Source organism: Megascapheus bottae, chromosome 37, assembly GCF_031878675.1.
Source record: "Megascapheus bottae isolate mThoBot1 chromosome 37, mThoBot2.hap1, whole genome shotgun sequence".
Taxonomy (NCBI): Eukaryota; Metazoa; Chordata; class Mammalia; order Rodentia; family Geomyidae; genus Megascapheus; species Megascapheus bottae.
The window spans coordinates 960,262-973,306 of NC_143545.1; the positions used below are offsets into that span (position 1 = coordinate 960,262).

Here is a 13,045-nt window from a genome sequence, read left to right on the forward strand (position 1 = left end):
ATTTCCCCATGGCTGACAAGAAAAAAAGGTTCTGGTAGCATATGCCTGACACTCAGGGAGACTAAGAAGAGGCTAACTTAAGCCGAAAGGTGAGCTCTTATCTCAAAAAAGACAAAGCTCACACCTGTAATCCTAGCTACTCAGAAGGCTGAGTTCTGAGGACTGAGTTTCAAAGTCAGCCTGGGCACTAAAGGACATGAGACTATTATATCCAATGAACCACCAGAAAACCAGAAGTGGGGCTGTGGCTCAAGGGGTAGAGCGGTAGCCTTGAGCTGAAGAGCTCAGGGACAGTGCCCAGGGCCCAGAGTTCAAGCCCCACGACCGACAGAAAAAAAAAAAAAAAGACAAAGCCTCTCATTAAATTTTATTCCTGTTATTTTCTCCTTAGATTGCAATTTGAGTTCTAAATCCTAATTAATTTCACACACTTGGGAATCCAGGAGTGGTCTATTCAATGGTATACAACTATGCCCTCTTCCTATGTCTAGACCTTAAAAACATTACTCCACCAAAAATTCCTCTGACTTCCCCGGCACCTCTATAAAGCCTCCATGGCAGCATATTGTAAACGGGTTATACACAGGGCACGGGTATGGCTCATGTTGGCATGGCGTTCGTGAGGCCCTGGGGCTCATGGCTCATCTCCAGCAGTGCAAAAACATGACAAACATGCAGCTACACAGTAGCTCAAGCCTGCATGACTAGCTACTAGGAAAGTAGAGATCAGGGGACTGCAGTTCAAGGCTAACCCAGGCATAAAGGAAGTCTTCACACTGGTGGCTCCGCTCCGCCTGTCATCCCAACTACTCAGGAAAATGAGATCTGAGGATCGAGGTTCAAAGCCAGCCCGGGGAAAAGTCCATGAGACTCAATGAACTACGGGAAAACCGCAAGTGCCTCAAGTGGTGGAGCTGAAGAGCTCAGGAACAGCACCCAGGCCCAAGAGTTCAAACCCCACAACCAACAACAAACAAAAAACGCCTTCCGAGACTCCATTTAATCCAAAGGCTGAGCCTAGCGGTGCATGCCCGTTATCCCAGCAGCACAGAGAACCACACACCTAAGGTCGTGAGGGCCAGGCCAGCTGGGCATAAGTGAGAAGTGTGTGTGTGTGTGTGTGTGTGGGTGTGTGTGTCTTGGGTCAGAATGTAAAATGGATCTCTTAGAAAGGTTCTCATTCACAAAAAGTCTGAGGTCTACTGCAGTCTTTTATTCATAGTAACTGCACTGTACATTCCATCCCTAGAAAGCAGTTATCGAAATAAAACTGTAGCAAACTAAATATCCTATTTTCTAGTAAAAATAAAAAGTGAGTATTTATAATGACAGACACTACGGTTGACAGGGTCTTTCAACTCTTCAAGGCTGGCTTTTAGCAAAGCAGTCACATGTAGAAGACAACAAACAGGCCTACCCAGCCTTCCTTCTACAGTATACAATAGAACCAAGCCTCCCGGGCTAATTCTCTTTAAGCTAAATTAGGCAGTACAAAGCCCTGTTAGCATTTAAATGTTAACTCTGAATCTCTTATTTTGGCTTCTAATAAGTAAAAGGAACTGTATCTTAATACATGTGACCATTTCCTCAAGTGCCATTCTATCAGATTAATGACCTGGCCAGGCCTCAGTTAAAAGCTTTTTCGGGCTAGTTACTTAGCACTTAGCTTTTTATGGCTCTGCTCTTTTCCCATTGTGCTCAGCAGTGCATGCAGTACACTACATTTAGGAATGCATTACACTTGGTTTGGGGACAGACAGCCATGGCCACAAAAGTCTCTGCATTTCACCCAAGTTTACAAGCAAATCACTACAAATCTAATTCAAAACATGGTGGTTTGTGATCTGTACGCCTCACTATTAAAACTTTATAAATATTGTTCTTTTTTATTGGTACATGTTAAATAGTAAAAGCTTTTTCATCTGTAACATATACATACAAAGTAAAGCAAATAGTTTAAGAGATTTCATTCAACACAATAAAAATCTTCCAAGTACATGCAAAATACCTAATGTCCACCTACTAATAAATCTTTACCGATAACTGAATGACAAAAGAAACATGTGGTAATTGAAGTTAAAATTAAATTGGATAAAGCAGTTAACTCCTGTCATCTCAGGAGGTTGACATTTCCAGCCTATTCAGAAAAGTTCACAGCTGCGTGCAGTGGCTCATGGCTGAGATCATAACTACTCAGGCGGCTGAGATCTGAGGACTGCAGCTCAAAGCCAGCCCAGGCACAAAAATCCATAAAACTCATCTCCAATAAAGCACCAAAAAAGCCAAAACGTAGCTCAAGTGGTAGAATGTTAGTACCCAGGCCCTAAGCTCAAGCCACAGGACCAAGAAAAGGTTATTTGAAGTCCTACAAGAGAACAGACAGTGTGATCATTGTCAGGAAAAATAACCAGTGGTGATTTTTAAAAGAAACATACTATCTCTTCAACTTAAAAGGCAAAATAAAACAAAATCCAGACTTGGTCTATTATCCACTTTTAGCAGTGATTTGTTTTTATTTTTGGTTTATTTCTTTTTCTTTTCTTCTTCTTTTTTTTTTTTTAATTCCAGTACTGGGGCCTGAATACAGTTTCTAAGCTTTTGTGTTCACAGCTGGTGTTCTACCACTTGGAACACAACTCTACTTCTGACTTTTTGTTGGTTAACTGGAGATAAAAGTCTCTAGGGCTTTCCAGCCTGGTTCCATCCTCAGATCTACCTTCCCTGGGTGGGGGGGGGCGTGTGTGTGTGTGTGTGTGTGTGTGTGTGTGTGTGTGTGTGTGTGTGTGTATGTTTGTTTTGGTTTTTTTTTTTTTTGCTGGTCCTGGACCTTGAACTCTGGGCCTTGGTGTTGTCACTAAACTCCTTTTGCTCAAGGCTAACAATCTACCACTACCACTCTGAGCCACAGCTCCACTTCCAGTTTTTTGTTTTTTTGTTTTTTTGCCAGTCCTGGCCTTAAGCTCAGGCCTGAGCACTGTCCTTGGACTTTCTCAAGGCTAGAGCTCTACCACTTGAGCCTCAGCACCACTTCCGGCTTTTTCTAAGTATGTGGTACCAAGGAGTTGAACCTGGGTCTTCGTGCATGCTAGGCAAGCACTCTACCACTAGGCCAAACTCCTGGCCCTCCACTTCCAGTTTTTGAGCGGTTAATTGGAGTTAAGAGTCTCACAGACTTTCCTGCTTGGCTTCAAACCAAACTACCGTCTTCAGATCTCAGCCTCCTAAGTAGCTAGGATTACAGCTTTGGGCCACTAGTGCCCAGTTCCTGCCTCATTTTTATATTAGTAAAAAATTCTGGGGGCCGGGTGAGTAACCTAGTGGTAGAGTGCTCACCTAACATGCACAAAGCCCTGGGTTCCATTCCTCGGTACCACATACACAGAAAAAGCTGAAGGTGGTGCTGTGGCTCAAGTGGCAGAGCGCTAGCCTTGAGCAAAAATTGTCCAAGGAGGCCGGGAGTTTGGCCTAGTGGTAGAGTGCTTGCCTAGCATGCATGAAGACCCAGGTTCGATTCCTCGGTACCACATACATAGAAAAAAGCTGGAAGTGGTGCTGAGGCTCAAGTGGTAGAGCTCTAACCTTGAGAAAGTCCAAGGACAGTGCTCAGGTCCTGAGCTCAAGCCCAGGACTGGCAAAAAAAAAAAAAGTGTCCAAGAACAGTGCCCGGGCCCTGAGTTCAAGCTCCAGGACTGGCAAAAATAAATACATAAATTCCGGGCTAGGCATGGTGACTCAGATCTACAATCCTAGTTACCAGGGAGGCAGAGATCAAGAAAACCAAGGTTGAAAGCCAGCCTGAGCAAAATCTCAGTGAGGCTCTCCTAGCTCAGCAAACAAGCCAGGAGAAGACTATGCAGGGAGAGGCAGGCTAAGTACTTCTTAGGTTATAATAAATTATAAAGTTGTTAAGACCTAAAATTATAAACACTGCATGGCTTGGTGGCTCAGCTACTTATAAGCCTGAGATCTGGAGGATCGTGGTGTGGGCATCACCAAAGGGCTTCAAGTACAAATGTGGCTCGGGTGGTAGAATGCCAACCTAGAGCAAAAAGGCCAAGCCAAAGCACAAAGCCCTGTGGCTCTGGTGGTAGAATCCCAGCCCACCAGGCACCAGGATGGCCCTGAGTTCAAGCTCCAACACCAGCAAAAATAAAGGGAGAAACATAAAAACAAAAAACACATGCAAATCTACAATCCCTGCAGGACATGGGTTCACGAGGACACGGATTTCTGTTTGCGGTAGGCCCAGGGCAGTTTAGCACACAGTCACTGACTAAGAAGAAAACTCAACAAGGGGGGGGGGGGGGAGGAAGAGATTAAAAAGAACACTCCAAAGTGAGATATCAGCACTGTCATTTATGGATGGGACTTCAGTGGGGTTTTCTTTGCATAGTTTTAGTTCTCTAATATGCTTCTGTGTACTTATTACTTCTTATGGAAAAAACTGATTAGAAAGGTAATTCAATTTCAATGCATTAAAAATTTCCTAAGCCAGGTGCAGCGGCTCACGCCTGTCATCCCAACGCCTAAAGAGGCCGACATCAAGGATCGCGGCTCAAAGCCACACGGGGCAGGAAAGTCCATGAGACTCTTATCTCCAATTAACTACAGAAAGCTGCAAGTGGTACTATGGCTCAAGTGGTAGAGCACTAGCCTTGAGCTGAAGAGCTCAGGGATAGTACCCACACCCAGAGTTCCAGCCCCACGACCCACAAAGAAGAAGAAAAAAAAAAAGAATTTCCTGTATTTTCAAAACAGCTTTAGTATGCTCTAGACTTAACTAAAAAAGTTAAATAAAGGAAGTAGATTTAAGTTATCTTGAGTGGGTAGGAAGTGGGGAAAAAAAAAAAATTCACTAAGCCAAACCTCCCCCACCATAGCTGAGTCAATATAAAAAACTAAACTTCCTCAAAGAATTTTCTATGTACTTTCAATGTTATTAAAGTCCCTAACACTTCGCTTTTACAAACTCTGAATCACCCAGTAATCTTGCTCTTTAAAAAAAGAAAAAGAAAAAAAGCCAAGCTGGAACTCTGGGCCTAGGTGCTGTCCTTGGGCTCTTTTTTCTTAAATCATCTGAGAAACAAGAAATTAAGATTCTTTCAAATCTCTCAACAAAAGCTTAAAGTAGAAAAGCAAAACATTAGCTTGACACAACCAAGTCTGCTTAAGAGCAATAATACATCAATAACCAATTCTCAGACTTAACTTTTTTGTTTTTTGGTATTTTGCCAGTCCTCGGGCTTGAACTCAGGGTCTGGACAATGTCCTTGGATACTTTTTGATCAAGGCTAGCACTCTGCCACGTGAACCACGGCACCACTTCCTAGCCTTTTCTGAACATGTCCTACTGAGGAACCAAACCCAGGGCTTCATGCATGCTAGGCAAGCACTCTACGAAGAGGCTATGTTCCCAGCCCTCAGACTTAGTTTTAACTGAATATTTGCATGTCTTAATTTTCTCTGAGCATCAATGAATACCAAGAATTCAAGTATTGTGCATTTTACCTTTATGATCAAATGTAACCAATAAAACAAGAATTCAGGGCCAGGAGTTTGGCTCATTCCCAGGACTGGGGGGGAAAAGAAAAAGAATTCATAATTATATGCCTAAGCCACAAAGCACCAAAAGCAATTGTGGATGGTTACAACTAGCTCACACTTACTTAAGGCCAGATGAAAGGGTAAAGTTTATGAGAATTTATTTCCAATTATTCAGCAAAAAGTACAGCTGAAAGCATGGTTCAAGTGGTAGTACTCCCAACATGCTCAAGCAAGCAAGCCAGGGGAGGGTGGAAGGCATTCAGCTGAAGCCCCAAAACCAGTCAAAGTTAATTCACTTTTTTTTTTAAGTTATGGTACCATGTATCATTTTATCTAAAAATCTCAAATTTTTAGCATGGCAAATGGTTTTTCTATCAAATTATGACATGACACAACATAGAATATCAAACTATGTATACATATGCACTAATTATGCTAACAATATCCCAGTATTTTTTCCCTTTTAAAAAACCTCAAATTTTTACTTTAGTGTGGAAATGCTTCTGCTGTGTGGGAAAACAGGCAAACTGTGCCACCATACATATAATTGTCTCCATATATTACTTCTACATATTATATATAATTATATGATTTTTCTGTACATAATGTAGGAAATGAAGACATACTATAAAAGCTCACTGAGAAAAGAGAATGCTAATAGCCAAGAACTAGTGATAAGGAATTTGAAACTCCCAATGACATCTAGTAGACCCCACTGTCTTCTGCTAAGAACAGAAAAACCAGAGGTTAAGAGTTCTGCCTCCCGACTGATTTATTAATAATAAATGGGGACTAGGAATGTGGCTTAGTGGCACAGTGCTTGCATGAGCCAAGTTCACCTCTTCAGTATTATATACACAGAAAGAGCTGGAAATGGCGCTGTGGCTCAAGTGGTAGAGAACACTAATCTTGAGTACAGAGAGGCTCAGGGACAGAGCCCAAGCCCTGAGTTTGAGCCCCAGGGCAGGCCAAAAAAAAAAAAAAAAAAGAATAAATGTAAGGCAGGCACTGGTGGCTCAGTCTGTCATCCTAGCTACTCAGGGGGCTGAGATCTGAGAATTTGGATTTGAAGCCAGCCCAGGCAGGAAAGGCCCTGAACTCCAATTAACCACCTGAAATCTGGAAATAGTGCTGAGGCTCAAAATAATAGAACACTAGCCTTGAGAAAAGAGCTCAGGGACAGCGCCCAGACCCCATAACCACCACCACCACAACAAAAAGTGCAAACAAATCAAGATCTTCACTGATATTCTCAAAAGGACCTAAATAAGGTGCTGTCCCATTCAACTTCAAAATTGTATACCACGTAGACAGACAGGAAAATCCACTAGAAGCCACTGAAAAGCAGGCGCGAGAGTGGACCACATACACGTGTGCAGTACCATGGCATGCCAGGCTTTGTCCCCGCTTTACACACACTAATTCATGTAATCTGAACAACTCTTTAAAGCAGATACTCTTGGGCCAAGAGTTTAACCTAGTGGTAGAGTGCTTGCCCAGCATGCACAAAATCCTGGGTTCAATTCCTCGGTACCACATGCACAGAAAAAGCCAGAAGTGGCCCTGTGGCTCAAGTGATGAGTGCTTGAGGAGAAGAAAAAAAAAAACAAACAAACTCAAGGACAGTGTCCAGGCCCTGAGCAATGAACAAATAAGGTACTCTGTGTGTGTGTACATACATGCCTGTCCTGGGACTTGAATTTTGCTCAAGGCTCTATCACAGTTCCACGTCTGGCTTTTTGCTGTTGAATTAGATATTTGGATATTTGAAATTTGATAGGGAAGGGGGGAAAACCAAGACCGGTGGGGGATGTGGCGGGGGAGGGAAATGGGTACCAAGACATGTGAAAGGGTATCAATGTATGTGAATTAATGCACCTTCTATCTGGCAAATATCATGTAACCCTTTTACTAATTACAATTAAAAAATATTATAAAAAAAAAAAAAAAAAAGAAAATGGAAAAAAAAAAAAAAGAAGTCTCATGAATTTTCCTGCTGTAAATGGCAAAACCACAACCCTCAGATTTCGCCTCCTGAGCGGCTTGGATTATCGCCACATAATAGCATGAGCCATCAGCACTAGCTTTAAAGTCAGTCCTCTTCCACACCCATTTTACAGACAGGAAATTGTGGCACATAATCTGCCTCCAAGTGCCACAATCAATCATGTAGCTAGCACGACTGGAATCCAGGCATTCTAGTTCTTAACTACGTTTCTCTGCAGAAAAGTGACCTCTAAACCTACACTGAAATGACAATGAGCAGCGCCTACTTCTGAAAGACTAGAGACGAGTGAGTTGTAAAGGACCAGCAGAACTCTACTAAGTATAATCATTGTGTGTTAGTTCATGTACACTAACATGTACAGAGACATAGTTTAAGCACTAACTTATCTTGCTGCTTTTTCAGTTTTATCAAGGAAGGGAGGGAGGGGAGGGAGGGGGGGAAGGAAGGAAGGAAGTGAGGAAGTGAGGAAGGGAGGGAAGGAGGGAAAGAGGGGGAGGGAGGGAGGGAGGGAGGGAGGAAGGAGCAAGTACACACTGGGAGCTGATGGCTCATGTCCATAATTCCAGCTACTCAGGAGGCTGAGATCTAAGGACTGCAGTTCAAAGCCAGTTCTGGCAGACTCTTAACTGCAATAAACTACTAAAAAAAAAAAACAAAAAAAAACAAGTACAGTTATGGCTAAAGTAGCAGAGCCCTAGCCTTGAGCAAAGCAAGTTATAGGGACAGTGCCCAGGCCCTGAGTTCAAGCCCCAGGACAGACACAGACAGACGAAGATACGCATGCACACAGACAAACAGTTAAAGCCACCAAAGGCCAAATGACAGTTATAGAATGATTTCTGCCCATTTTAAATAAATCATTTCCACAGGACTGAACTAGATGCATTTTCAAATGACCAGAGTCTTATACCTGAGTTTTAATCTCAAGAAATGAACAAGTCACCAAGCAACAACCGATTCTTAATTTGGTTTTTACACACACCCCTCCTTCCAAGTTCTTGCCCTATATTATTTTGGGATAGACATAAAAGGTAGGAGGAAATAGCACACTTAAAACAGATTATAGGAGAAGAATCTACATAATTTTTAAAAAGTGAATTCTCAGCTCTCAGTAACACTCTTCATACAGCCACAAATCTACCTGGCCAAAATTGTGCTGTTAATTGTTCTTACCTTTTTTAAAGGACCAAAGGATTACTTTAAACAAATCATCATCTACCTCTCTTTAGTTTTCACAGCAGCTGCCCTGATCTCAAGGAAAAGGGATGATCTAAATTCTTCCCAAGCTTTCAATCAATGACTGAGACTGTAATAATTCCTCTACAAAGGAATCTCTGAAGTTTAGTTACTGGCAAAGTTTCTACAAATTCACATCCTAAAAAAAATAAACACAGGGGGGTGGGGGGGAGGGAAATGGGTACCAAGACATGTGAAAGGGTATCAATGTATGTGAATTAATACACCTTCTATCTGGCAAATATCATGTAACCCTTTCACTAATTACAATAAAATAAATAAATAAATAAATAAATAAACAGCCAGGCGCGGTGGCTCACTTCTGCAATCCTAGCTACTCAGAAGGCTGAGATCCGAGGATCGTGGTTCAAAGCCAGCCTGGGCACTGAAGTCCAGGAGACTCATCTCCAATGAACCACCAGAAAACTGGAAGTGGCACTGTGACTCAAGCAGTAGGGCGGTAGCCTTGAAGAGCTCAAGAACAGCACCCAGGCCCACAGTTCAAGTCCCACTAACAACAATAAATAAATAGGACATATGGTACAAACTTAGGGTAAAAATGGGGAGTTTCAGTTCACTGAATTACTCTAAGACTCTAGCAAAGGAATCACTTATTGCTTCTGAGTCACAGCACCAGGGCCCATCCCTGCAGCACAGCTGACCTTTTCATGAAACATCAACACCATATACTTGAAGATCAAGCCCTGGTTTAGCCAGAGACAAAGACAGGCTCTAAATTGGAGCCTAAACAAAAATTAGGATTTGACCTCACCTTTCAGGTAGCACTAGAAACAAACTCATCAGTTTATAATGAACGAAGTCTACTCCTTACATACAGGCAACCTAGGAGAAAAGTCTTCCAAAGAAAATACATCAGCCAGGCTTCAGGGGTCGCTCCTGTAACCGCAGCGACTGAAGAGGCTGAGAACGGAGGATCAAGGCTCAAAGCCAGTCAGGACGCTTGTACCTCCAATATATAGCACTAGCCTTGAGCAAAAACAAGCACAGGACAACACCCAAGTCCTAGGGTTCAAAAGCCCCAGCCCCAGCACCCCTGAGATGCCCCCCCCCCCGCAAAAATCGTAAATCTGTGCATGTTGGCTTTAAAAAATCATTGTTATTATAAGCCTATAATCCTAGCTACTCAGGAGGCTGAAGTGGGCACTCAAGTCCATGAGACTCAAGCCCTGAGTTCAAGGCCCAGGAGTGCCCCCCCCCCCAAAAGACATTTAAGTTTCTAAATCAGGTACCACTCAAGAGAGTTAGGGTCATGTGACTCCTGTCCCCCTTGAACCACCAGAAAACTGGCTTAAAGTGGTAGAGCACTAGCATTGAGCACAAAGAGCTGAGGGACAGAGTTCTGGCCCTGTGTTCAAGCCCCATAAAGAAAAAATAAAAGATCGGAAATATATGATTTAGGGGAAAGGGAACCAGCAGCAGGTGGGAGGCAGAAAGGAGCAGAAAATATGATCAAAATATACTGCATGATATATAAAAAAGCCATCCTAAAACACATTTCAAAAAAAGTAAAAAAAAAAAAAATGAAAGTTTTAAGGAGAGGAATAAGAGTAGGAGATCAAATCAAAAATCTATCAAAGTACATTATCAGTCTGCACTGAAACACCACACTGCAATTCCACTTTGCACAATTAGTACTCATTAATGAAACCACATTTCTTTTTAAAAAAATTAAGAAGCTCAGACAAAGTTCTCAATGTGATGTTAGACAACTTGAGCTTCTTATATGTTATTATTTGTTCCAAGCCAGTGAATTAACAGAAAATTGCAGGGATACTGTTCTGGAACTGTGGTGGACAAAGCTAATCCATGAAGTGCTCCATACCTCCTTGGTTAAACGAGAAATCACTGTCTGCCCCACATGTTTACCTGTACTTGAAGAGGGATCAACTACACCTAAGTTTGTGAGCTGGACTGACCAATAGCAGTGAACCTACCGGGGGAAAAAGTGGGTCAGGCCCTGGGTGTGGCCCCAGGCCTGCCTGGCCTCCCTGCTTGGCCTGGCCTCCCTGGCCTGGGCTCCCTCCCTGGCCTCCCTGCTTGGCCTGGCCTCCCTGCTTGGCCTCCCTGCCTGGCCTCCCTGGCCTGGGCTCCCTGCCTGGCCTCCCTGGCCTCCCTGCTTGGCCTGGCCTGCCTGGCCTCCCTGCCTGGCCTCCCTGGCCTCCCTGCTTGGCCTGGCCTCCCTGCCTGGCCTGCCTGGCCTCCCTGCCTGGCCTCCCTGGCCTGGGCTCCCTGCCTGGACTGCCTGGCCTCCCTGCTTGGCCTGGCCTCCCTGCCTGGCCTGGGCTCCCTGCCTGGCCTGCCTGCCTGCCTGTCTGCCCCCCTGCCTGCCCGCCCGTCAGGTTCGCGGACTCGCGATTCTCCCTCCACACCACACAGTGTCCCGCAGTAACGTACAAGGGCCTCACGAGCGCCCGGGTTTTCCAGAGCACGTCCACGCGCCCACCTCCCTCCACGCGTGTTTCCAGTGGACATGGAGGAGCGTCGAGGCCGCCGGGGGCCTGGCCGGCGGATCGGGGCGGGCTCCCCTCTTCTGCCCAGGGCGCCCCTTCCCCACCCTGGACTCCATCACCGCGGGGCCGGGCGCTCGCTCGGGACCGACTTCCCCGCACGGCCTCCCCGGGGCGCCGCTGGGCGGGCGGGCAGGGGCGGCAGGGGGTCCCCGGCGGGCCCGACCCTGCTCACCTTCTACTCCGCGAGGGGCTCGGCCGCCAAGGCGCCCGGCTCGTCCCCACCCCCTCTTCCCCGCCCCGCTCTGGTCTCCTGTTTTAGGGGGCGACGGCAGCGATCCCGACCTGGCGGGAAAGATCCCCGGGTGGGATCCCGGGAGCGGGGGGATCGTGGGAGGGAGGGATCCCGGGCGGGATCTCCGGAGGGATCCTGGGCGGGAGGCGATCCCGGACGGGAGGGATCACGAGGAGGGATCCCGGGCGGGAGGGAAGGATCCTGGGAGGGATCCCGGGTGGGAGGGATCACAGGAGGCGATCCCGGACGGGATCCCGGGGAGGGATCCCGGTCAGGATCGCGGGAGGGAGGGATCCCGGGCGGGATCTCCGGAGGGATCCTGGGCGGGAGGCGATCCCGGACGGGAGGGATCACGAGGAGGGATCCCGGGCGGGAGGGAAGGATCCTGGGCGGGATCCCGGGTGGGAGGGATCCCGGTCAGGATCGCGGGCGGGAGGAATCACAGGAGGCGATCCCGGGCGGGAGGGACCCCCGCGCCCCTCACCTGCAGCTCGCACCACGCCACCTCCACCGTGGTCTCCGTGTCCAGCCCCTTGTAGACCGTCTTGAAGGAGCCGCGGCCGATCTCGATGTCGAACTTGAGGAAGCGCCCGTCGTTGGACATGCCCACGGCCTTGGTCTCCAGCTCCTCGATGTCGTCCTGCTGCTGGCTGCGCGGCTCCTCGGCGGCCCGGGCGCCGCCCCCGCCGCCGCCGCCGCCGCCGCTGCGGGCCGGGCCCGGCTCCTCCCGGCCGCCCGGCGCGGGGCCGGGCTGGGACGCGGGGCGCTCGGGGGCCGGCGGGGCGGCGGCGGCCGGGGCCGGGGCCGGCGGCGGGGCGGCCGGGGGCGGCGGCGGCGGCGGCGGCGGCGGGGCGGCCGGGGGCGGCGGCGGGGCGGCCGGGGGCGGCGGCGGCGGCGGGGCGGCCGGGGCGGCCGGGGCCCCGGCGCCGGGCTGGGCGGCGGCGGCGGCGGCGGCGGCGGCTCCGCCGGGCTGCGGGGCGGAGGGCGGGAGCCCCGGCAGCTCCAGCGCCGTGGCGTTCGAGTCGCAGATGACGCTGCGGCGGAAGAAGCGGTGCTCGGTGGGGGTGGCGGCGGCCGCCGCGCCGCGGCTGTCCCGGTCCATCGTGTGGCGCCGGCGCCGGTACTCGTCCGCCCGGCCCGCGCCCGCCGCGCCGCCCAGCGCCGAGTCGGAGCTGGAGCCGTTCTTGGGCGGCGGCTGCGGCTGCGGCGGCGGCGGCGGCGGGGCGAGGAGGCTCGGGGCGCCGCGGGGCGGCTCGGCGGCGCCGCCGGACATGGCCGGAGCGGGGAGAGCGGAGCGGGGGGCGGGTCAACCACAAAGGACGGACCCCGGGCGGCGCGGCCGGAGGCGGAGCCGCCGCGGGGCGGAGCGGGGGGCCCGGCCGGGCGGCGGCGGCGGCGGCGGCGGCGGCGGCGGGGCGGGCGGCGGGGCCGCGGGCATGGAGGCCGCCGCCTGAGGGGAGGGAGCGGCGGGGAGGCGGCGCGGGGAGAGAGCAG

The 13,045-nt window shown here is 48.8% G+C and overlaps 1 protein-coding gene across 1 annotated transcript in view; it reads right to left on the bottom strand.

The window, feature by feature from the left end:
• Wnk1 (WNK lysine deficient protein kinase 1) overlaps nt 1–12,843 on the bottom strand; it is an 83,022-nt gene extending 70,179 nt beyond the window's left edge. Inside the window, exon 1 of the mRNA XM_090325303.1 lies at nt 12,036–12,843. Coding sequence (XP_090181429.1) covers nt 12,036–12,824 — 789 coding nt within the window. The 5' untranslated portion in view covers nt 12,825–12,843. The remainder of the gene's footprint in view (nt 1–12,035) is intronic.
• Between the last annotated feature and the right edge of the window lie 202 nt (nt 12,844–13,045).